Raw genomic sequence first — 27,029 nt, forward strand, 5'->3', positions numbered from 1 at the left:
TTGTTGTTTTAGAGATGTCACTTGTAAATTTTGTATCGATTTTTCAAGTTTGTATCGATTCTTCATGATTCCTCTTACTTTATCTTTTTTTTTTTAATTAATTAAACCGTCCGCAACATTGATAAAATGTTATTTTTTTTGTATATCCTAATATTATTGTTGCTTAGTTCCGCTATCACATTGAGACATTTTGAATGAAAAAATCATTAAGTTATGAAAATAAAGCAAGTTTTTATTGCTTTACTGTTTTTCTATTAATTCCAAAAATCAACTCTTTTTATTTTGATCGATCCAGAACATTGCAAGGCTGATTTCGATATCAGCATCGCAATATTCCCATCACTATGACCTTTGTAAAGTGTAGATAATTAAAATTACAGAAAACATGAGAAAATAACATCGATACCACAGAGTAGGTCAAATAATCACATTGACTACTGCCAACAAGCCAACCAAAATTATCTTTAAAATAGTAAATTTTTGTAATTAAATTCGGTCTTTTGCTTATAAGAATTTGTTAATTCTCTTAATCGTTTTTAATTTTTTTCAATAATTTCATATCAAGATATCACGTTTATAAACCACTTGCTTTTACCACCTTTTGTAAAAACTTATTTGCGACTAAATGCTGGGGGCTAGAATTACATAGCTTCATTGAGATAACTGATGCTTTTAATAGGTAATTCAGCTATCAGCTTATGTTCCCACATACATATCCTTATTTTTTTTTTTTTTATATCTAAGAATCATGACTAAGTGACTCGAGTCTACCCTAAGTTGGCTATAACTAGACCTTAGTCAACCATGCTGGCTTAATGCCGACTTATGAAACTGTACAATTTATGTAGGGTAATGAAAAAATCAATTTTACTTATAAAGTAACTTTATTACATTAGAATTTTTTGAATGACTTCTTGGAGCCCTTGCCTTTGGACACCTTAAGGACATTGAATCTGACAGTTTTGGAGAGGGGTCTGCATTCACCGATGGTCACGATGTCTCCTAGTTCAACGTCCCTGGAAAGTTAAAATTATACATTTATTAGAGATAGTTTTATTTAAAAATTAGGTGGTTAGTTATAAATTGATCAGAGTTTGGGTTAAAACACTTTCGTCGTCATGTTGTGGTCAGAAGACCGTCGTGTGGGTATCATCATTTAGAAAACAGAAATTATATTTCCTTATAGACCCTACCAGAGGTGTAAATCAGCTTTGAATTGGCTCTAAAGTTCAGGTCATATTGAGCCATAACTAAATTGTCACTGATTGAAACCTTCAACTGATTTGCAGGTCATAAATTTTCATTGAGTTCCTTATGATCCCTTACATTCCCCTCTATTTTACCATGCCTAGTCTTCTGTGATGTGTGGGGATGGATGGTGATGGGATCTAGAAGATAAAGCCCGGCAAATTTTAGTCTAAAAAGAGAAAAAATGCCTCATTTGTGTTGTATTAAAAACAGTGTGTACAAACCTGAAGCAAGGCGAGAGATGCACAGACATGTTTTTGTGTCTCTTCTCAAATCTGTTGTACTTCTTGACATAGTGAAGGTAATCACGGCGGATGACAATGGTGCGCTGCATCTTCATCTTCTGCACGACTCCGGTAAGGATACGGCCTCGGATAGACACATTGCCAGTGAAGGGGCATTTCTTGTCAATGTATGTGCCTTCAATTGCCTGTAGATAACACTATGTTATTTAAAAGTGTTTTTGCGATAGTATTTTACGTGATTTTTTTTTGGAATATCGTTGAAAATGTTGTGTTTACATTTTTTTTTCTTAAATATAACTATCTATTAACGTTTGTAGAAATAGCAAGCTAGAAACATTAATTTGTATTGAACTTAAGTATTTTACAACAAGCTTTATATTCAGTTTTAGCTGCTTTATAGTTTTTGTAGCATATAATGCTTAAATATACAGTAAATAGAATTACTAATGCATTTAGCTTTTTGTAGCGATAATCAAGCAAATTTGCACTATAATAGCGAAGTTATAATTTTCTACACAACATTTTCAACGTATAAAAATCAGATTTTGGGTTTGTAACACAATCTTCTTCATATAGTATTCAGAAGACCGTCGTGTGATTATCATCATATTTGAAGACCCTTCCCATTCTAAGCTTTCAAGATGAATTTTGTAACACAGAGAATTGTTTGAAATAAAAAATATGCTCCAATCGAAGGGAACTTCTAATAGTTGATTCAAATTATAAATTCACACTAAATTACTGTTTAGGTAACTATTAAATTCTGCAGCGGTATTATTTAAAATGAACAGTGGTCAATATCAAAACTTTATTTGTATTTAAAAAAATAAACTGCTTGAAAATTTATATATTAAACTAATATAACAATTCTCTGTATTAAAATGTAATGAGTTTTGTTGATATTTCATCAATGATGTGTTAATCAGATGTATATGACATTCATGTTATGACTTATAAGGACATTGTCCTACTAATTTTACATATAACATGCACAATATCATGCAACCTTAAGCACTTATTGAAGCGTTTGAATCCATTATGAGGGACCACCACCAACATAGAAAGAATGAAAATCTATATGTGTACTTTTGTATATCATGGACATGTTCCATGCCAATCATCTGGCAAAAATGAAAACTAAAATTGTTAAATTGTCTTCATTTTAAATTCAATCTGTCTATTTAATTATAGATCAATAGATATACAGCTTTAATAACTTTTTCCTCTGTAAAGTTGATGCTGATTATATTTAGCCAGCATTATTAAAATATATAAACTTGCCTAACAAGTTAATTTTGATTCAATAAACATGGGACATGTTAAAGTGTTGAATATATAGATGTTCATTCTTGCTATTGACAATAGACCAATGTCAACGTAGCTGAAGCCCAGCACCGAACCCAAATACTGGTATTCAGACCTCACGCGGCGTCTTGAAACCTAGACCGACATTCTTATGATGTCTCATATCCTTCCTCTTCAACCCTCCTTTACGGTTGAGGAACACCGTTGCCTGTTTCTGAAACGCTTTCTCTGTCTACAAAAAAAAAATGAAAACACACATTAGAACCACACATCATGCGTTACCTCACGCGGCGTTTTGAAACCGAGTCCCACGTCTTTGTGGTATCTGAGGGGTTTGCGGCTACGTTTCACACCAATGCCCTTCTTACGGTTCAAAAACACCGTCGGTTGCTTTTGGAATGAACGCTCAGTCTGCAATTGTTGGTAAATATTAGAACATAAACAATAAAAACTCGTTAAAATTTACTAGATAATTTAAAGGCTAAATAACTAACTGAGCGAAGAGACCAATAAAAGTATGACTATTAAAAATTAAAATAAAAACATGGAAGCTTTGGACATTTAGATAGCAAGAAGTTTTTGATAAATTTAAAATAAAAAAAATTAACAAACCTTGACATGCTACTAAACATAATTTTGTGTATAAACAAATAAGTAATACTATTCTTAACTATTGTATCCAAAATATACAACTTTTGGACAACTAAAGTAATTAAACTGAACGATAATTTAGTTTAGTTTTAAGTGATGTCTTTATGTTTGTGACTGAGGTTTAGGATGTCTTATTATAGAAATTGGGTGGACAGTTATATTTTAAGTTTTTTTTATATAATTTATGAATTACATAGGCAGCGTAGGACATGAAGAAAGGCATATGCTTCTTTTGAATAGATATTAAAAAGATTTAGAGGCTATATTAGGACTTGCTCAAATTTATAGTATAAACTTCAACTAAATGAGACTACATAAAAAAGATTATTAGGTTAACTTGAAGATAATATTTCATTTTTTAATAATAATAATATCTGAAACGGGAATATATCAATAGAATTTTAAAAAATGACCAAATAGTTTTCATAGGTTATGATTTGATTATGAATTAAGAGAACAAATTTACAACATTACCACATAATATTTATCACACTTTTTGAGTAAAATTAAATAAACCTGCTTTTATTACTGTATGATGTTAATTATTTTACACAAAAAAGCAGATAATTGGAATATTTTGCTCCCCACGTGGAAAGCGACAACAAACACATTTTCACTATAATAGTCTTCTTTTTTCACTAAATATAATAATTTCAATTATTCCACAAAAAATTGGAATGAAAGTAACATAATTTATATGGTTTTTTAACGCCGAAATTCATAATTTTATGAAGAATATCGGCACGTACCTGATCCGCCATTTTGCTTGACAAGGAAAAGAAATGTCAAAGATAAAACATAACGGCGGTCGGGCACCCATAGATAACTCATAGGTACTTGAACAGATTATAAATAATTAAAAATGGCATAACGCATAACTATTACAAGAATTCTAATTAATATATTACACCCTAACTTTGTAAAAAAACTACCTATCTTCGATAATAATAATTACAGCGCATTATCTATAATAAACGTGACCTCTCCTTTTTTAAAGTGTTTAAAAATGAGACACTTATCTAGACTTACCCCTTATACAAAATTATGATACCCATTTAGTTTTAAATTAAGAATGAACGATTAATTTTATTACTACTGTAATTTATTTTATTAATATAATTTAGTTAAAGTAACAAAAGTTCTCAGAAATTTTGAGAATTCTAGTTTCAAGTGTAACTTGTCAGTTTATGTATCGGAACATGAAACAAGATGTGCGAGAAAAAAAGTAAACATTCAACATTGTCAAAACGCGAATTGTTATGAAAATATATAACAATTTCATATTTTTCCCTTTTCAACTAAATTTTTGTAGTGTTACGCCGTTTTCTAAACTTTTTACAACTTAAGCAGTATTTTGTGTGTAAAACGTAATGGTTTAGTGTATTGCTTACAATATACGATAGTGATGACTACTTACAATTTATTTTTATTTTTATTCAATTTCGAGTAATTTTGTTTGATTCGGCATGGAAGAAGTGAGGCAGCTGGTACAGGAAGAAGGCAGGGAGGCGAGGAACCTGGTTGCATTCCACGTAGCGGTCGATACACCAAGTAAATTGCATTTTTATTTTGAAGCGACCTATTGGGAAAACGGTTTTTACTCGTGGGCGTGAAAGAATACTTGTGAAATAAAGTAGTTTTCAATTGTTTTTAACTATATAGCACCGCAATTAAGAGTTTAAAGAGTTTCTTTTTTATGTATCTGCTACACTTTCATATACTTTTATTAGAGTTAGTACTTTTGGTGATTGAATCTTGTTAGATTATTGACCAAACAAGTATTGCGCAGCGAATTTCAGGATCAATATAATTTCACTAGACCTGACCAAATTGCACTTTAATGTTCATTTTATATGTGCAGTTTTGTCAGAATGATTTTAACTAAAGATTTTTTATGGTGCTTGCATTAAAATTAATAATAATTAAAACAAAAATATTGTCTTGGAGTTTCTCACATTCATCTATTACAAAAATGTGATGATTTATTTGGTCTAAATTAGTGTTCATCCAAAAAACTAAATAGAAGGTTGAACTACAGTGAAAAACATGGACTAAAAACATTATCTTCTCTTTTCTGACAGTTCCTTTGTTTTATGTACTAACTAGCCAGCGATACCATCCATATGGAATGAAAGAAAAAACTTAATAATTAGCCTATGTGTTCTTCCAAGCTATGTTCTACATAAATGCTAAACTTCAGGGACATCCATGCAGACATTTTGAAGATACATTCTAACAAACATTCATCCATACATCCATTAGTAAGATTTAAAAATTACATTGAAGGTAAAACAGTATCATACAACTGAACATCATATTGGAAAGGGCATTATATTTTTTTTCTTATAGAAGAATAGAATTTCTAATAGTAGAAAATATTAGCAGTTATTTTATTAATATTTTAATATTCCAATTATTTTCTAGATATGGTGGAATTGCGCTAGGATATGGTTTACGACAATAGTTGAATACTGGGATTCGAACTCCCAACCTTGTGATTGAAAATCCAAACCATTAATGATGAGGATATTGGCATTTCTAATTACTTTATAATTACCATATGATAACTTGTTAAACCTATTAATAACAATGATTCAATGTTTTAAGGCAGTGAATCATAAACTATTGTTTATTAATGTAACAGTTGTTAATATTAATAATCCCGATAGTTGTATCGGTGAATGGATTGATAGCGAAGAGTTTTAACCAACATCTCAAGAAGTTCTCTCTAAACAGTTGGATTAAGAGCCCGATACAAAAGACAGTTATCCTAGAAACCGCACGCATTGTTCCTGTCTCTGCAGCCCTGACCACTGGTTGTTTGAGTCATGGGACTCCGCAGCCTTTGGTGCTCTATTTTTAATATAATATATATTGTATATTTTACATATTTTATATTTTTCAATGCATCTGCTGTTCCTCTGGTGTTGTTGATCATCTTGGTGTTCCCGCCACTCGTTTCCCCCTTCTCTTATAAAAAAAAAGATGTATGAAATGTAATATATTAAGAATAAGATAAATGAATACATGAATGAATGAAACAATAATAATAAAACAATGACTAACTATTAGTAATACTGTTACTAGGAATCTGAGTATTAATAATATAGGGGCCATTTTCTTCCTTATTAAACATTATAAATGCAAATGTTTGTATGAATGGAAGGATGGATGTTTGTTACTAGGTATCTCTTGAATGAAGTAATGGATTTTGATGAAATTTGGTATAGGTGTAGAACAGTCTGGGACAGCACAGAGGCTATCTATGAGCCCGGAAATGTGTAAGTTTCCAATGAGATAATTTTTGATCAACATATTTACTTGATAACTCCACTCCGCAACTGTTAAACTTGTAGAAATTTGGCATAGATATGGAACATGATCTCAAGTAACATGTAATATTTTTCAACCTTTATTTTTTAATGCAATGTCTTGGGCAAACACTATTACTTATATCATCAGCTCACTATACATCCCCACCGAGGGGCTCGGAGCCTATCCTAAGTTAAGGGTGATTAGGCCATAGTCAACCACGCTGGCCAAGTGCGGGTTGGTTGACTTCACACATATCTTTGAATTACTTCTCAGATATATCAAGGTTACATCACGATGTTTTCCTTCACCGTAAGAACGTCGGATAAATGTACATATGTAAATCGGAAATCGAAAAACACATTGGTACATGGCGGGATTCGAACTCAGGACCTGCAGATTGCAAGTCAAGTGCTTGACCACTGAGCCACCGACGCTCACACTATTACTTAATAAGATTATATTATTAAAGTAATAGCAAGAAATTCCTATTTTATTTCTTACTGTTGTTATTTTTTTTTCAGTTTAAAATTTGCAAATGTTCTTACGTCTATTTAGGGATTAGTCATGCGCAACTGTCGCTTATAGTAGTTGCGACAGTGGAAATAAGACACACGACTCTAAATAGCGGCCGCGCGCGTTTATCCGCTTAGTGGAAATAGTTGATAGGATTTCGTATTTTCGATATTCAAGAATTTGAAAGTGTATAACAATAATTATCTAGATATTTTATTGACTTTATAACTATAAGTTTGAATAAACCTATAGTTTAGCAGTACTTAAGTCCATATGTCTGCTTCTCACGAATATTCAGGGATGTCCCATACTGAATAATTAATGTGATGTTACCAAGTTACGACATACAAACTATCTGCGTTTATGTCATCCTTATTTAACAACTGAAATCAATATACAATCTCGATCCATATTTGCGTATGTGTGGTTATCAATTTAGTTGAAATTTAATCGATGTAAATATCGTAATGGATATGAATAGAGTAATCTATAGTTTAGAGAGCTGTTGAAAAATTTTCGTACTCTCGTACGAAGTACTCTTTCTAATATTATAAATGCGATTATTTAGAAGGATGGATGTTTGAAAGTATCTCCAGAACGGATGGAATTTGGCATACATATAGAACATAGTCTAGAAGAAAATATGATTTTTTTAATTAGGCACGGACGCAGTCGCGGGCGACCCCTAGTTATAGTTATTTTTAGATCGATTTTAAGGTTCGAATATTGATTTCAACCGATGAAGATGAAATTTCACGTTTAAAAAATCAGTTACTTATTGGTCATGAATATTGTAGGTTTCGTCTTGTGTGACTTGTTTTGTTATTTCAGTTAACCACTGTTCAGTTTACAGACGTATGAACTTTAACATTCAATTTGAATGTATCGTAAATAACGACTCGTGCTGTAGTTTATTTAATGTAATGTATTGATTTATTCGCCTGTACAGCCTTTCGTTACGTCTATCTAGTCTCATACGTTTTTTCTATGTTATTCATTTTAGTCTCTCCAAGTTTAAACTTAAATTTATTGTCGCATTTAAATTAAAGTTTAAAGTTTCTGGAGCTAGGTTTGATTTTCCATCTTTTTGAATGTTATTATCTTTCCTATATACGTAATGTAGCTATAAATAAGCCTCGCGTCATATCTTAAATAATTGCCGATGACCATCTTATTTTCAATTGATTTAATTATATTCAAAAAAAGAGAGTCTTAAGAAAATTCTTCATACAGTTTTAATAATATTTTTTGTCAATATCTGTACAAATTTTCAATTTGTGTGTTATTGTGGTAGCTCGTGTATCCCGCAAGCCTCCTCGCGCTGCGCCACCGCCGCGCCGGGCTCCGCCGCGCGCTGTCCGCCTGCGCTCGGCCTCCGCGGGACGTGACAAGCGCTCCGAGCTTAGGGCGAGATACTGGGCGCTGCTGTTTGGTGATCTTCAGCGAGCCGTGAGTATACAACGAGTTTACTGACGGAATATTGTCGTGTGGCGGTTTTAGTTCTAAAGTACGAGTACTCATAAAGTGAGTTGACGAATCGAAAATTAACTATTCGACTTTTTATATCATCACTCTCTTCTTGAATGAACTAAGATGCAGTGCAAACTAAGTACAGATGTTTCAACAGTGCGTTGTAATTCTAGGAGACCGGGATTCGATTCCTAGGCTAATTTGATTAATTACTTTTTGCATTGCGAAAATTTATTGATAGCGAATTTTACTTGTATATTTAAGATTTAAAATAGCATTTTTAGGGGAAAGGAATTTCTTAAATGTAGTCTAGTAGTTGTCCTATTTTTAATTGTAGACTAGCGATAAAGATTGACAGATTTAAAAGTTCTTAATAACGTTATAAATGCGAATGTTTGGTTGTATGGATGGATGTTTAAAGGTATCTCCAGGACGGCTGCACGGATCTCGCTGAAATTTGGCATAGATTCCTTATAAAGTTTTTTTAATTCCTCGCAAAGGGAATTGCGGACGACAGTTAGTTAATTAATAAAATGCGTAGTTCGATATCTGAAGGTAAATCAAATGATATTGCATATTGCAATTACTTAGACGGGAGTTGGGGGGCTGCAGGGGGTGAGGTGGATATGGGGGGGGGGGCACTGAGTCGATATATCGCGTCCTGCGCACTGCTCCCAACTGTTGCTTACCGAAATGCAACTTGCACATAACTCAAAGCTCTATAGAGTACTTTGTGGTACAGTTGGCACACAGGATAAAAGAGTATGCGTCGTAACCACGTGCCAAGTTATATAACTAGTACTATGCTTAACAAAGGCAATATAAGATTGATTTTAGCTGTAATTGAAAGTCGGTCGCGTATTTTATACTTGTCAATTTTAATGTTTTGTGGGCATGAGTTTCGACTGCAGAAAATTTGCAAAAATATTTGACGTAAATTGTTATCGATTAGTAATATAAATAGATTGCCCCGGATCAGACTCTTTAAAAAGGTCGCGGTATAGTCAGATTTTCAAGAATAACATTTATATCATTCGACTGATAGGAAGATTTATTTTGTACCAAACGAGCCAACAGTCAAACAGTCTCCTGATACGAGTATTATGTGACTTGCCCATAGACATCTAAAACTATCAGGTTAACTGCAGACTTACATTTAATGGTCTGATATTGAGAAAAAGAAAAGAAAAGAACATATTTGGTCATCCTTTTCTCAAATTCTTACATCAGATCTTACTCCTTACTTCTTACTAATATTATAAATGCGAATGTTAAGATGATTCATCCATCTTGGATGGATGTTTGTTGGAAGGTATCTACAGAACAGCTCAACGAATTTCGATATAATTTGGCATACATATAAAACATAGTCTGGAACAAAGAAGGCTACTAATTATTTTTTTTTCAAATTCCGTTCAGACGGAGTCGCGGGCGACAGCTAGTAATTAGATAACAGCACTTCACATATAGAGATAAGACGCAGAGAATATCTACTTCACTCCCATCTTCTTTTACGTTGGTATATCTTTAATAGATGTTGTTTCTAACACTGATAGACATAAAATATGGCAACGCAACTAAAATCACAAAATGAGTTCACTATATCGTCGTCGTCGTGTCTTCAGTCAGTATAAACGAGATAGTGCTACGTATAATTGAAGGAAGCATCTAGTACAGTAAAGGTGACGCTATCGATCCATCGTCCCTGAGTCGTATAGAATAACAGGTGCAAGGCCGTTAAATTATATATCAACTTCATTCTATGATTGATTCTGTTAGATACCGCATGTATGTAACTTGAACGCAATCAAATATGAATAACTAGAAACCAAAGGTCAAAATAAATATAAATTCACGTAAAGATTAATGCATTTTTCAGGTCGGTGAAATTTACAATACAGTAGAAGCCCATGAGAACTTAAACGAGTGCCAAGAAGTAATATTAGTCCTAGAAAATTACACTCGAGATTTTAAAGCTTTGGGTGAATGGTTTCGACTGAAGTGGGAATACGATAATACTCCTCCGCCCCAACGGCCGCAGAGCTTAGCATGGGAGATAAGAAAGACTGACTTCGTCAGACCCGAGTCCCGACGTACACATTCCGTGAAAAGCTCGCCGTCAGTGTCCGGTAAAAACAGTCCCTGTCTCTCCGGACATAATACACCAAGCGGCAAAAATAGCCCGAATTTAACGGGAAAGGCCAGCCCTGGTAGCGGTAAAATCAGTCCAAGGATTTCAACATGCCATTCCAGTACTAGTCCAAAAGCGAATATTGAATTCTTTACCAACAAAGTTGTGTCGAAAATCACAGCAAAACCAGAACCTAAGTCCGCCAAAGAATCGACAAGACTCTCAGATATAAAGGAGAAAGATGTTAAAGAAACAGACGAGAAAATTGAAAACCCTAAAGAGAAAAAATTAAAAGACGACGTCCGAAAGATTGATAATAAGATGGAAAAGGATATTCATAAAGACGTAAAGTCAACTGTCACAGTTGAAATTGGTAAAGCCAAAGAACTACCGACTGTGACTCCAAAACAAGTCGTTATGAAGTCATCAAAATCTAAACTAAATTCGGAAAAAACTAAAAAGTCTGATATTGAATTATCCAATCAAGCTAAAACTACCATTTCACAATTAGAAGCAATGGAGAATGAGCTCTTGACAAAGCAATTAATACAGGTGAAAGTAAAAAATGATAATTTCTTAAATGAAGAAAAGGAAAGTCAAAGAGAAGAAATGATTCAAGAAAATTCTGTCAATGAAATGACTTCTATTGATGGCAAAATTGTTGTACAATCAGATATCGATACATCACGTTTAGAATCTAATGAATCTCCTACAAAATCTGAAGAAAACTTTGCTGATATATCCAATGAAAGTTCGCCAAAAACTTATATTGGTAAAGGTGAAAAACTACCTACTCAAATAATTAAAAACGACAATGGAGAAAATATTAATAATGACAATATTAAAGACGCAAATTCTCTTGTCATAGACGAAACAAATATAACACATGAAAATCAAAAAGCAGTAAACGATGACATCTGTGATGTGACAGAATCAACATCTGAGATAAATAATGCAGATGAGACTCAACAAAATGGTCCGCGAAGTTCGGAAGTGACCAACATATCTTTGAAAAAGAATCAATGTAACACGAATGAGACAGTTGTTAATGATATGAATAAAAATGAAATATTAGAAAATGGTGAAATTCATGATGCAAATTTAGATGACGATCAGTCAGGAGTCACTAATACTACTTCGGATTGCAGCACAAATAATAAAACTAAACCTACAAATGAACCAAAAGGTCCGGATAAACAATCTGAACATATAAAGAAAACTAACGTAGAAACCAAAGAAGAATCTAAAAAGGAACATGATCCAAAAAAATCAGAAAGTAAACCTATGGTAGAATCAAAAACAAACATAAAACCTGCTTATTCTCAAGCCGCAGCTAAACCTAAATCATCAAATGTTGTCAAAACTGAAATTAAAACACCTACTAGAACTGCTTTGATTAGAAGTTCGACTGTCGTAGAAATGCGACCGAACACTGCACCAAAAACTCAACGACCATTCCAGAAAAGGAATCAAATAAATAAATGCAGCTATCCTTTCAATTTGACAACTAGTCGAACTACGCTATTTCAAACTCCATCGACTACTAATACTGTAAATAAGGTACCATTACCTAAACGACCAATAAATAGAACCAATCATTTAGCTTCTGGTGATACTAAAGCTATATCTAATAGAGGAAACATTAATAAGAGACCAAGACCTACTTCTTTAAAAATGAATGGGAAAGGAGACAAGAAAGAAAGCGCAAACACTACATTAAATAAAATAAAAGATTGCGATGAATACAGCAGTTGTGATACAATTGTTACTCAAATAGACATGTCTAGAATTGAATCAAGCGAGAGCTTGAAGACTTTAGTACCGGATGACACACAATTGCATGATATCGCAAATTCGATAGAAGTTCTTAATGTCGACGATAAAAATGATAATGAAGGATGGTTAACTGTCAAATCTAAACGCTTGAGTCGCGAATCCAAGAAGCAATTGAAGTCTCACTGGGCGAACCGGTTCAACCAACCTTCAGCCACAACTAGTTTGCCGACGTTAAACATGTTATCGCCTAAAGAAGAAAGTAACGCTATAGTAGAATCAGCTAAAATTACAAAAATAGATCGCGCAAAATCAGAACAACCGGAGACTGCTAAAGTGGAGCGGAAAGTTGAAAAAGTCGTTAAAGTACTAACCACACCAAAAGCAGAAAATAAGGCTAAAGATCCAGCGATGATTCGTCAAAAGTCAGATGTAACCGGCCTTAAGACAAAACCCTCGAGGACCAGACTGACTAGAAGAGCCGGGAAAATTAAAGACGCGACTAACGTAGAACAATCTGAGTTGACTAAGAATAGACTACATTCGTCTTTGGAAAGTCTTACAACCGGTCTAGCTAGATCCCAAGAGAGTACTGAGGAAGCGTTCGATTTTGATAAATGGAAAGCTGAGTTTAAATCTACATTTAAATATTTAGACGACGACGATCAAACTTCGAACGATACTGAAATATTGAAGACTGCAGATCCATCAGAAATGTCGGAGATCGCAGAAATGACGTCACAGATAGAAGAGAACGAAAAGAAAATGGACTGGGCTTTAGATCTCCAATCGGAGGCGGACCAGAAGAAGCTTTGCGAAGAAGAGGATCTTCTGAACAGGCAGATAATGGAGTTGCAGCAAGTTTCAGACATCGATGTCGACACCGAGACAGACGATACAGAGGTAAGTTTAAAAAAAAAACATTTTAAAGATTTTAAATGATTATATGTCAGTTGGTTTTATGAATTTTTAAATTATCTATTACTTGTACTATATTCCAGACAGACGCAGAGATCGTGTGCGAAGATGTAGGTAACACGTTAGCGCCGTCAGAAAGTCTGGGCTCGCTGGCGGCCAGCCTGGAGGATCAGTACGAGACTGCCCTTGCGGGCATGAGCTGGGCAGAGAGGGTTGATACATTAGGTGTTCTGGAAGCGCTCGTTGCTAGAGATCCAGGTGCATATTAGTTAATTAATTGAATAATTTATTATTTGTTTTTTTTTTTATATCATGAGGTGGCAAACGAGCGAGCGGCTACCTGGAATCGCTGAAGTAGCGAAGTGACCGTTGCCCATAGACATACGCAATTGCATATGCGTTGCCTACCTTTAATCAACGGAGGAGAGGATGCACAGAAAGAAAATATTTTCCCTTTCCATGCATCTTCTCATCCGGAAAGTCCACTTCCACTTCCCATCATTTCCTTATTAGAAAAGGGTGGGAAGGGAAAGAGGACTAAATTAGGCCTCCGGGACGCACACTCATCAGACGAAACGCGGAATAGCTTCCACTTCACGCCTGTTTTCTGTGTGGTGGTGATATTTCACCGGACGAACCTGGCCAATTCGTGCGAAGATGTTAAAGCGGGTTCTACCACTCTTAACTTGTGTAATTAACTGAATAATTAATTGATTAATTAATCGATTGATTAATATTTTCCAGGACGAGCACAGCAGCTTCACGCAAAACTTTCCCAGGGTATTAAGCGACGTGGAAGTCTCCAAGACGCCTTGCGAAGGTATGCTTAATATATGGTATTATTCATATTAACTTCTGCGAAGTGACCGAGTTATATATAATTTGAATGTATTTCTAGCATTCAAGCCAAACAAGCAAGAGCTGAACAAAAGAGAAGAGAGTTGCAGATGGAGAGATCTAAAAAGTTACAGCAGTTGTTAGCAAGAGTCGAGGAAGTAAAGGTAATAATTTAGTATAGTATTTTGCTTTAAAATACGACAAAAATGAAACTAATAATTTCACTCTGTAAAAAAATAGAGAGCTTAAGTTCCAAATGTGATTAATGGATATTTTATTTTTACAATTATTCTCTTTTCCTGGTAAATAGTATACTTGCAGGTGGCCAAGGATCAACTGATAGACGACAAGAAACTGAGGATCAATCGTCGCTTGGCGAAAGCTGCTGAAAATCGGGATCAACACTTAAAGGTAATTTTTTTACTATTTTGAATACTTGGCAATTTGGTTAGGAGTAAAAAATATTGTAATAATCTGTTGTACCGAATTAGTAATTCATCATCAGCTCACTGTACGTCCCCACCGAGGGGCTCGGAGTCTACCCTAAGTTAAGGGTGATTAGGCCATAGTCAACCACGCTGGCCAAGTGCGGGTTGGTTGACTTCACACATATCTTTGAATTACTTCTCAGTTATGTGCCAGGTTGCATCACGATGTTTTCCTTCACCGTAAGAACGTCGGATAAATGTACATATGTAAATCGGAAATCGAAAAACACGAATACAAATGCTAATTAGTATTATATTATACTTAATCCCATATATTTTGATCGTGAATATTGTATTTATATTTGTAAGAATGGTCTCTTGTTTGGTGTTATAGACTGGAACCACTTAGAGTACCTCAAGGTATCAACAGTTTCTCTGGATTTGTAGCTCTCTTTTTGTCTTGTCTTGTGTTCATTTATTCTCTTTGTCTTGAAACATATGATAACTTTCCAGGGTATAGTGAGGAAGGCTCACGACGAGGAGGAGAAGCTGCGCGAGATCGCGTTCATAAAGCAGCTGGAGGCGGAGAACCGCCGGCTGGAGTTCCTCGCGCAGTGCCGCGCTCACACCACGCGTCTGCGCACCATGCGCCGCGAGCGACTCGAGAAACTGGTCTCCCTCTCATATTTACTCAATCATTATTTTGTTAATTGATTAATTCATTAGTTAATCAATAAGTTAAAAAGTTAATTAATTGTAATTAATGAAATAATTTATTAATTACAATTAATTAAACAGTTAATAGTCAATAATTAATTGATATGTTTATTAATATTTTGTTTAAATGAATATATAAGTTGAGCGGTAAGTAGTTCCGTGGGGCTCTGTCATGTCTTGGAATGTAAGAAGAGTAGTGAGTTATGGTGCAGGAGGAGAAGTCAGCGCGCGAGGCGGCGGTGTGGGACCGGCGACGCGCGCTGGAGGCGGCCCGGCTGCACCGCGTCCACTCCCTGGTGCAGCGCCGCCGTCTGCTGCACGAGCGCGCCCAGGGCATGCGCGACCTCCGCAGGCAGGAGAGGGACGACGCAGCCAGGGAGAAGGTCTCACTCTACACACCACAACTAATGCTGGACACATCACCAACAAAATAACTGCAATACTTCAATAATACTATCCATTTGGTGAATTTCGATAGTTCCCAGTTGTTGTGGGCGACACTCCGACACTATGACAAACGTCCATTAAGTATAACATTAATCCTCATACAAAATTAATTCGATACTTTATAGACGTCACTTGTCAAGCTAATCTATTTTAAATATGAAACAGTATAGCATGTATAAGGAAAAAGGTATATAGAAGATATATACAATAATAATGTAGGTTATGTGTTAGGCGGAAGGTGTAAAGTCGCGGCTGTCAGCGCTGGCGGCGGCGGCGGAGCAGGAGGCGGACGCGCTGCGCTCCCGCATACGAGACAAGCAGGACGCCAGCCAGCAGCGACTGGAGCAGCATCTCCAGGCTGTCAGGGAGAAGGCCACTGGACCCAGGCAGCCGGTCAGTCGTACTCAGATCACATCATCACCTACCTACCGCCCCTACCCTGTCGCCCGCCACTTTGTTCGCGCTGGATTTAGAATAGATAGTAAAAGATTCCTAGAGATATTCTCTATATATAGAACTAGCGGTCGCCCGCAACTCCGTCCGCGTTGGTATATGAAAAATTTAGGGGTGGACTACCCTTAACAATTAGAGGGATGAAAAATAGATGTCCGATTTGTCAGAGCTAGTCAATATGCTCACAAAATTTCATGAGAATCGGTCAAACCGTTTCCGAGGAGTATGGAAACCAAAATTGTAACACGACAATTTTATATATAAGATATATTTTGTTATATACATTAACTATGAATTATATATTATTATATATGTATATATAACATGGTATATATAGTATGTTGGGGCATTAACAGGGTGTGAGGGTAAAGGTGAGCGTCGTGCGAGTGTCGGTAAGTTGAATGTTACTTCTGCTTACTATATCTTCGCTAATAATCTTTGTATGTGTTCAATATGTTAACATATAGTAACTATTTATATGTATAATTACTAAATTAAATGCTTTTATTTATGTATATAATAGCTGGAATTAAAAAAAAACTTAGTAGTCTATGTGTTCTTTCAGACTATGTTCTATATCTGTGCAAATTTTATCAAAATCCGTTGAGCTGTTCCGCAGATATCTTGAAAATAAAACGTCCATCCAACTAAATGTTTATAATATTAGTAAGATATTTGTGTTTATTTATGGTAAAATATACATTTGTCTGATTATAGTCGCATAGGTATATTTAATTTTATAGAAGAATATCATCATCAACCTGACCTTATCCCTATCGAGGGTCGGCACAGTATGTACTACTCCTCCATACATCTCTATCAGCCGTCATATCTGGATCTACCCTCTTCTTACGCATATCCTCTTTCACACAGTCATTCCATACTTTTTTGGTCTTCCTCTACATTTGTAGCCATCCACATTCAATCTCATTACTTTTTTGCTTATATCATCATCATCATCATTTTATAGAAGAATATGCATATCGTCATGCCTGTCTTTTTTGACAAAACTGAAAAAATAATATGTTTTAAAAAAAGAAAGTGGTCTTAGAAACCCACAGTTAGTAGTGTGAATATGGATTACTGATTTCAAATCGAAAATTAAGACTTAATATGTGTTTGGCAATAACTATTACTATCGCGTGTACGAATTTATGTTTGTATATTTTCTAATGTGTTATTTCGGCCGATTAAAAATCAATTGAGCTTCTTTTTTAATTATTTTTTTAATATCTAAATGAAAAATATTGAATGTAATAAATAACGTCAAATAGAACTTTAATTCAAAGTATTGTTTCTCAGACGACGTCAGAAAGTCACGAACAGAACGAAGAGGAGGAGGCGAAGCGATACGAGCAGGAGAGAAGAGAGAGGGAGAAGCAGAAGAATATCAAGAAGAAAGCGAGGAAATTGAGACTTAGGTTGCTTAACACGTAAGTTGAATACATAAGTTAGAGCTGACTAGGCTATAGTCAACGCTGGTCAAGTGCGGGTTGACTTCACACATGTCTTTGACTCTCTCACATATGTGCAGTATCACTGCTTTCCTTTACGTATCCCAAAAACACATTGGTACAAGCCGGGATTCGAATGTAAGACCTGTAAGTAAGTCAAGTGCTTAACCCCTGAGCCACCGACGTACTCAATGATTTAATTTACATATTAACTAATTGTTGCCTTCGATTCCGGAATTAAAAAACTTAATTAGTAGACTATGTGTTCTTCCATACTATGTTATATATTGTTAGTAAGAAAATCCGACACAGAGCCGGTTTACTGGCGCAACACTATCCTTGCTTAAATATCATTTATGTCCCCCTCACTAATCATTCTGACACTCGGTAATGAAAGCGCTCCATTCTTTTTTTTATATCATAAGGTGGCAAACGAGCGAGCGGTCATCTGAAATCGCTGAAATAGCGAAATGACCGTTGCCCGTTGCCATAGACATACGCAATTGCATATGCGTTGCCTACCTTTAATCCACGGAGGAGAGGATGCACAGGTCGCATCCTTTCCTTATAAGAAAAGTGTGGGAAGGGAAAAAAGACTAAATTAGGCCTCCGGGACGCACACTCATCAGACTGCACGCGGAATTGCCTCAACTTGAGGCGTGTCTTCTGTGTGGTCGTGGTATTTCACCTGACGAGCCGGGACTATTCGTGCGAACATGTTAAAGCTCGCTCTACCACATTCGCGTCAAAAGATTTTAATTAATAATCTCTAAAAGTATGTATACTAAATTTTATCAAAATCCGTCGAGCTGTTCAAGAGATACCTTCATACTAACATCCATCTAAACATTCCCATTTATAATATTAGTAAGTTAAATAATAATTTGTAGGAGTCACAATGAAGATCAGATTCCAACTTACGATCATATCGGTATACCTTTTGGTAACAAAATGTTCAAAGTTATACAACAGATTTCAAACATCATCACACCTTTATGTGATGAACAAGATACGATGAAACAGAATGGCGACAACGATGAAAAAACTAAAAATAAGAAAGTCTTAAACGGAGATGTTGACAAACAAACTGACAAACAAAATGGAATAGAAAATAATAATAATACAGATATTAAAATAATAAAAGAGAAAGTTGAATCGAAAAAGAAGAAGAAGAAGAAAGATGGAGACGGCGGGAAAGAGAATGCGAAGAACAACGCGCCTTCAGTGTGCAGCTCACAAAGTGATACTTCTAGAAGTAGTAAGAAGGAGACGAAACTCTGCGTCACATTTGATCAGGTCCTTTTGGAAAGGAATCTTAATGAATTATACAGAATGATAGAAAAAATTGATAAGGTATGTATACTTCTTTACGATTTTTAACTTGCTTTTTCTCTTGTAAAAGTAACCTATGTGTTCTTCCAGAGTATGTTCTATATGTGTACGACAGTTCATTGAAATCCATCCAGACGTTCTGAATGTAACTTCTAATAAACATCCTTCTATTCAAACTTTTGCGTTTATAATATTAGTAACTAGCTGTCGTCCGTGACTCCGTCCAGGTTTAATTAATAAAAACACTATGTTCTTCTAGACTGTCTTCTACATGTATACCAAATTTCATCAAGATCCATGCAGCCGTTCTGGAGATACCTTCAAATAAACATCCATCCGTTTAAACTTTTCAAAAATATATTAATACTTGTCTATAAGTGTAACTGTGGGTTTCCGAGACAAAAATTACCGTTTAAAACATGTTATCTCTGTTTCGTGAGAGACACTCAGAAACGTACAGTTAGAGATATGTGGGTGAATGGTGTAGCATGTGTGTGTGACAGTTCTACCCCGAGGTGTCGGTGTCGGGCAGCGTGAGTGCGCAGAAGATGTACGGTCTCCGAGCTGTGGGTCACATGCTGGCGCTCGCCTCGCAGAGAGAGGACCTGGCCGCGCACTTCACCGCCAAGTTAGTAACCACACAACACAAGGGACATATAGGGTAGGGGAATCTTAATAGATACTTTACTTCTAGCAGAGAACGTAGAGGATGGGAGCTTTTTTTGGTATCGGGGGGGTAATCTTCGTAAGATACCCTGCCTTTTGGGGAAAGACAGGGTTATGTGAGATTCTTACTCACTAAAACCCCCTCGGTGGCCAACTTCAAGTGCGACTGCGAGGGTCCCGGGAGATCCAAAGGAACGCACCGGAAAGGATGGAACCTGGGAACACTATGTTTGAAAAACTGGCTTAGAATTAATCCTAATTCATCAATATAAGGATAAATTCGTTATATGGATTAAAAGACAAAAGAGTTTATATTTTCAAAGTTAACCGGTTTTAGAAGTTCCTTTTTCATACAAAATCTACAGATGTCGATTTGATGAAGCGAGTCGGGTGATTAATTTGTGTTAAATGTATCTCGCTTGTCAAACTCGTTATTTACCTTTGTTGCACGTGTGTACTCATCATCATCAGCTCACTATTCGTCCCCACTGAGGTGCTCTGAGCCTACGCTAAGTTAGTGACTGGGTCATAATCAACACAGGTCCAGTGCGGGTTCACTTCACTCATATCTTTGAATTTCTTCACAGAAATGTGCAGCATCACGATCTTTTCCTTCACCGTAACAACATAGGATAAATGTACATATGTAAATAATTAGTACCCGGTTAGATTCGTACCCCGGGCTCGGCATGAGGTATATTGAACGTGTGCAGGTCGCTGTGCACCGGTGTGGCGCTGGTGTCGGTGTGTGCTGGTGCGTACGGCTCCCTGGCTGCGCGGCTGCTGCGCTCCCCTGTCGCCGTGCATCTCGCCACGCTGCTGCACGTCACACTGGTCTGTATGCACACGCCTCGCACACCTCGCACACTGCACACACTGCACACAACTCATACACCGCACACACTGCACACACTGCGCCACCTCATATTCTGCACACACTGCACACTCTGAAATTGCAAATTGCCACGGATAGCAGTTGGTTTGCTATTTCGGCGATTTTAAATAGTCGCTTGATCGTTTGCCATCTTATGATATAAAAAAAATCCTTAAAATTAGTTGATTGCGATTTCTAGATTGGTTAGTTTTGAACCCAATAGTTCATTAAAAACGGGAATAAACAAAATTAGTTTAAGTTCAAATCGATCAGCTTCCCTTTGCGTCTCAGAATGATTGAAATATTTGTAATTATACGGTTTTCGTATTATTCAATAACCGAAAAAAAGTTTTAAACGTGCATAGATAAAATTACTATTGGTTACTGAGACTAAAAACTCTGTATAAAACATATTGTATACTATCTCTGTCGTTATCTTTGACATATCAGATATAAAAATATGCTTTAAAAGTGGATTTTCGTCTCGGATCTCCACGGTAATTCGTGGAAGTAGAGTAAGTAGTGCCAGAATGCTACATAAACTTTTACGACATTTAAAATGTTTGTTGTTTGTTTTTGTTTCTTTGAAAGGGTTCATTGCAATTTTCCGATCGCTAAATTTTGACGACTTTCCTTCAATCACGTTTCATAAGAAAAAGTTTTTTTTATTGTCTCAAACATTATAGAAAATATTTATTATGATTTTAGATAAATCTTGTATTGTTTTTCATTAATTTCAGTTAAATTATTAATTTCTTAGATTTTTAAAAGGCTCCAAGTTCAATACGTAAAAATAATAGTAGCATTGAATGTGTTAAACCAAAACTTTTATAAAAACTAGTTTTTATATTATAAGGCCACAACAGAGTTCCTTGCCCACAGAAATACGCAAATACAGATGCATTGACTACCTTAAATCGACGAAAGAGGATATACGTCCTCTGTCATATCCACTTCCCCTTTCCTTCCTTTCCTTATAAGGGTAAAAATTGAAAGAGGACTGATGATAAGCAATCTAGAACAATCTAAATATGATATATAACACCGTTATATATTTGAATGTTACCAATTGAATGTGTTACATTTATGAGCACTATGTTCTCCCTCCATACTTCAGATGCATAACCTCGTCTATATCTTGTTGAGGGAGTCTACACCTTGCGATGTAGGGCTGACACTTTTACACATAAATATTTCAAGTAAAATAATTCATATTTCGAGTATAATGTGTCTTTTTGCGATTTAAAAGAATTATTTTTTTGTCTTGTTAGTGAAGCTTTAGCCGATAAATTTAATAATACAGTAATTTTAATCAAATAATTCAGAAAGTTGTAGTAAATGTTTGAGATTTGAAACAAAGTTTCTATGACCATATGTAGAAAAATGTACATCAACGAAAACTATTATGATAATTGAATTTACTTATTATTAAAAGTCCCGTCCATACAGAATAATAATAACTTTACTAGAAATAACATATCAATATGCAATAAATTTACAAAACAATAATAAAATATAAAAGTGACAGCCCTGGCGTCGTTGTCGTCAACAGAAGGGCGTCTTTAAAAGCGTCGCCTAATGCATTGGGGAGCGTTTGATTCGTCTACTCCACTCGCCCTGTCTAATAACATTCACTCAAACATATTTATAATATTATAAAGTGAATTAAGTTAACATTTTCGACAGTGAAATTAAAAAAATATATAAATGAATTTGTTTAAACTGTATTTAAAATTGTTTTTTTTTTAATTTGGACTTTTTACAAATTAGGTCTTATCGTAAACATGGTAATACGCAGAATAACTGGATTTTTTTATTAGTTTGTGTTATCGACCGAGCCGTTAAATTGCTACAAGATATATTCTATAGCTTTTCGGAATTTTTTAAATTGTTTAATAATTAAATTAAAAAAAGTTTTATAGTTCTGCAACAAGTGGGGTAGACAAACATATGTAACATTATCCTATTTAAAGATTTTAAGCTCATATGCTGATGACAAGGGTCAAAACTAGCGCCAGTATTCCGTAAAAACTAAAAAATATTTGATACTAAATAAATATAATTATGCAAATTACTAAGAAATTAAAATTTGTTTTATAATTTTAACAACATAGTATTACTTTGTTTCAAATAAATATTCGCGAAATATCGCTTTTCTAAAATCAAAGTCTTAAAAATACTGTTATTTTTTAAGGTGAACGAGATTATAACTGACTTTAATCACACATCGCGCTTTTGCCTCGTAAACAAATAGATTTATGTTGGACGTAAGTAAAAAATAAAATTAAGACAAGATTTCAACGCCGATAAAAATCGATTATTACCTTTATCTCGCCATCTCTGAACCTTTTTAATTACGAGCGTGTTACATTTTAAACAAAAAAATATGCAAAACAGCATCTTTTATTAATTGTTTACGTATTTTTGAGTAGCTTACATTTCTTGCAGATAGATTCACAGAAAAAAAAACAAAAAATTAATTATTTTTTTACAATAATAAAATTCTTAAGTATGCACATAATAATTAGGTCTCCGGACTTAATGTCGTTTAAATTCTTATTATTTGGTAATTAAATGTAAACAAACAGCGTTTTTATAATTACCGATGTGAAAATAACGGATCTTTAGGAATTTTTATCTCGGTTAATATTGCCCAACAAACTGTAATATTGTTTTTAATGTGCTATCGGTAAATTCATACTTGTTTAATAATGAAAGTTGCCAGAATGTGTTTGTACCAATACCCTTTGTAATACCGAATTAGGAGAAAGAATTCACACTCGTGACCCATTGGAGTAGACAGTAAATATGACTTTTTTATGTCCTTTTTTTTTATTTTACTTTATTTTACTTAAAATTTGTGTTATGCGACAACTATAAAAATAATTCGTATAATTTAGTACTTGTACAAGTACGGGTCACGATTTAAACGCTCCCCGCACGTTTCGTCTAGTATTCTTGATATAACGCACGCCACTTTTCGCCCTTAAGTGTTTTCTATACTTGTACGCTATTTTGAACCTAAAATACAGACAAAAGTATAAATAACCTAGCTGTCGTCCGCGACTCTGTCCGCGCGAAATAAAATAAAACATAATTAGTAGCTTATGTGTTCTTCCAGACTATGTTCCATGTGTGTACTAAATTTCATCAAGATCCGTTTAGCTGTTCTGGAGATACCTTCAAACATATATCCATTCATCTAAACATTCGCATTTATAATATTAGTCTTCTTCTTGAGGTGCCTCTCCGACTAACGTTGGCGATTAGTTCTCCATAATATTAGTAAGATTCGTAACAAAATGATATTTTTCTCGCTACAATTGATTCGCGATATTATGTTGAATGTTACAAAATTTATTACACACTAGCCTAATGGTTAAGGGTACGGATTTCCGATCACGATACGAGAGTTCGAATCCTGCCATTCGACTTTTATCATAAACCATATCCTAACAAGCCTATAGCTTAGTTAGAATGTTGCCGTATAAAACATATTGTTCCATGACCATAGGATATATAAAACAATCTGTGTTTTGTCAATAATGTTAGCGATGATATGACGATATATATAGATATTTTGGTATCAGAAACCCACGGTTAATTGTGTAATCTTGGGTACAGGAAAAGAATCTTCAAGACGATAACAAAGAGACGGAACTGGCGCGCTACTTGAGTGACTGCTTGTCTGTAGCCCTGGACTCCGTGCTGTGTGCCACACGACTGTATGAAGATGGCTCCAGCACTGAAGATCCTAAAGCCATCAGTGCTTTGAGGAATAGAGCACATTTGATCATCAGGTAAGTAAAATAACTATTCTTATGTGTTAGGAGAGAATTGAATGAATAGTTTCTTGGTTAACCTTTTGATGGAATAATATTTAATTTAATTTAGTTTGAAATAGCTGTAAGACTTAACGGAATATTTAAAAACTTAGTAATCTATGTGTTCTTCCTATGTTCTACATCTATGCTAAATTGTACTGAGATTCATGCAACGGTACTGGAGATACCGTCTAACAAACATCCATCTAAACTAAACTGATATAAACACGGCTAAACACTCACGTATATACGTCCGGTGGCGGCACCGACTAGTTTCGAGCCCATCGGGGGCCCTTCATCAGGATGAGCGGTACTGGTATTATTTCGCGGACGCGGCGAAGGGCCCCCGATGGGCTCGAAACTAGTCGGTGCCGCCACCGGACGAATATACGTGAGCGTTTATATATCAGTTTAGTATAATGTCTCACGAAAATTTGAATAATTTAATCCATCTAAACATTCCCATTTATAATATTAGTAAGATGATTGTTTTCTTATTATAATATAAACAGTATAATGATAATTAAATTCAATACCAATTCGAGATTTAGTTCGTCATCTTTTTTAGCCCACTTTAAAAAAAGAAAGTTGTCGATTCGTCTGTTTTTTTTTGCGTAATTTAAACTCTTTGGTTAGAATAATAATTTTGCGTGTTTATCCCATTCATAACATCAAATAACATCTCTATTTAATATTAATTAAGGAAATTAATAAACGGTATAAATTATTTATTAAGTAAACAAATACTAACAATGAGTTTCTGAGACCAGAGAACAATATGTTGTAAAAGGGGATTTTAGACTCGGAAACCTACGGTAAACGAAGTTTATTTTTAATATGTCTAAAATTATTATGCATATTTTTTGTTTGCACGTGTCGTCTAAACTATTTTAAAACATATTATAATAATTAAAGGAATTTTTATTTAAATTCAAAGATGTTAAAGTCTATTTTACTTTATCACATCTTAGAAGGTGTGACCTACCTTTAGGCATTGTTATCTAATTTGTCTAATGCACTCACACGACGCCCCTCTAATACCAAGGGTTGCTTTTACAAGGGTTAAATATCTTCCAAATTGATTTATACCTTATCGTGTTGTGTTAAGGTTGACTTTTGTAAACAAAAATCAAGGTTTTATAGGTTTGTTACTGTCTAGGAGTATTCAAGTTACGACTAACCCTTTGATGATATGAATTTAATTTGGTTAATTAAATTGAAGATTCCTTTTGATACTGTCATGGAAAAAATGCGCAAGGGTTTAAATTGTACATTTTGGTACAACTGATTAATTTGAGGTAACAAAAGGCAATATGATGTTCACTTAGATATATGTAACTTGCTGTAGAGTTGAAATAAATCTTAATACTAACTGAGAGTTTCTGAGACCAGAGAACAGTATGTTGTAAAAGGGGATTTTAGTCTCAGAAACCTACGGTAAACGCAGTTTATTTTTAACATGTCTAAAATTATGTCTATGTGTTCTTCTAGGCTATGTTCTATATGTATGCCAAATTTCATCGAGATTTGTCAAGCAGGTTTGAAGTTACCTTCAAACATCCATCCATCTAAATATTCGTATTTATAATATTAGTAAGAGTAAACAGTTGCTTTAGAATACATTTCTACAGAGATTTAATCTACATTAAAGTGGGTCTAAATGATTAGTTAACAATTCTGAGTGCAATAGTAAATCTTTCTATATTTATCTTCTAACTTACTGTCGTCTCTGACAACTTAGTAGCCTATGTGTTCTTCCAGACTATGTTCTACATCTATGCCAAATTTCAGTAAGATCCATGCAGCCGTTCTGGAGATATCTTCTAATGAAGATCTATCCATATAAATTTTCTATTAGTAAATTTGTTGGTCCTTCGAGTCTATTCATGAATAGCCAAGCGTTATGTCACAGCAAAACAAAACAAACGTCAATACGCATTTTACAATCAGCGAAGTGCTTTATTTTAATTAAAACAGCTATTTAACAATACTCTCTCCCCTTATCACAAATGTTCGTTGTGAAAACGCATTGTGTTCGATGACATTGCATTTTGCCAAGTGAAATTTAATTAGATCTGTTTTCATTAAATAAATATGGTGTATTTTATAGTCTAAGAGCTATTAGAATTTTATTATATAAACATTTTCTTATGTAACTGGTTGTAGTTCGTGATTACATCAGCTTAGAATTAAAATTAATCTTTTAGGTGCGCAACTAAGTTCTCGCTGTTTGTCAGTAGATGGCTCTAGCAGTAAGAGCTGGGCGATTTTGACATATCCAAACCGTCATGAATCAAGCTTAGACATATGGTAAACAAACCGTTACGACACATGAGTGATTTTGTTTTCGCATATACATCTGGTCAAGTAAAAATGTCGAATAATATGCCCGCGTGTGTCACCTATCTTCACGTCCAAGTCCTGTCAA

At 34.8% G+C, this 27,029-nt stretch overlaps 2 protein-coding genes across 4 annotated transcripts in view; one reads left to right on the forward strand and one right to left on the reverse strand.

The window, feature by feature from the left end:
• Window positions 1–865: 865 nt before the first annotated feature.
• Window positions 866–4,275, reverse strand: RpS11 (ribosomal protein S11). Of its 3 annotated transcripts, XM_013313408.1 has the most exons (5): window positions 4,199–4,275; window positions 3,081–3,209; window positions 2,914–3,030; window positions 1,473–1,678; window positions 866–1,016 (listed from the first exon to the last, which is right to left on the reverse strand). In XM_013313408.1, the coding sequence occupies exons 1-5, from the start codon at window positions 4,208–4,210 to the stop codon at window positions 893–895; spliced, it is 588 nt and encodes a 195-aa protein (XP_013168862.1). In that variant the 5' UTR covers window positions 4,211–4,275; the 3' UTR covers window positions 866–892.
• A 398-nt stretch (window positions 4,276–4,673) lies between these two features.
• Window positions 4,674–27,029, forward strand: part of ssp3 (short spindle 3) — a 48,627-nt gene continuing 26,271 nt past the window's right edge. Inside the window, exons 1-15 of the mRNA XM_013313314.1 lie at window positions 4,674–5,000; window positions 8,572–8,726; window positions 10,627–13,554; window positions 13,653–13,827; window positions 14,314–14,389; window positions 14,468–14,570; window positions 14,728–14,817; window positions 15,348–15,506; window positions 15,764–15,934; window positions 16,230–16,391; window positions 17,754–17,884; window positions 18,796–19,258; window positions 19,741–19,865; window positions 20,617–20,737; window positions 24,402–24,577. Of these exons, the coding sequence (XP_013168768.1) occupies window positions 4,916–5,000; window positions 8,572–8,726; window positions 10,627–13,554; window positions 13,653–13,827; window positions 14,314–14,389; window positions 14,468–14,570; window positions 14,728–14,817; window positions 15,348–15,506; window positions 15,764–15,934; window positions 16,230–16,391; window positions 17,754–17,884; window positions 18,796–19,258; window positions 19,741–19,865; window positions 20,617–20,737; window positions 24,402–24,577 (5,120 nt within the window). The 5' untranslated portion in view covers window positions 4,674–4,915. The remainder of the gene's footprint in view (window positions 5,001–8,571; window positions 8,727–10,626; window positions 13,555–13,652; window positions 13,828–14,313; window positions 14,390–14,467; window positions 14,571–14,727; window positions 14,818–15,347; window positions 15,507–15,763; window positions 15,935–16,229; window positions 16,392–17,753; window positions 17,885–18,795; window positions 19,259–19,740; window positions 19,866–20,616; window positions 20,738–24,401; window positions 24,578–27,029) is intronic.

This window comes from Papilio xuthus, unplaced genomic scaffold, assembly GCF_000836235.2.
Source record: "Papilio xuthus unplaced genomic scaffold, Pxut_1.1 DF827570.1, whole genome shotgun sequence".
NCBI classification, from domain to species: Eukaryota; Metazoa; Arthropoda; class Insecta; order Lepidoptera; family Papilionidae; genus Papilio; species Papilio xuthus.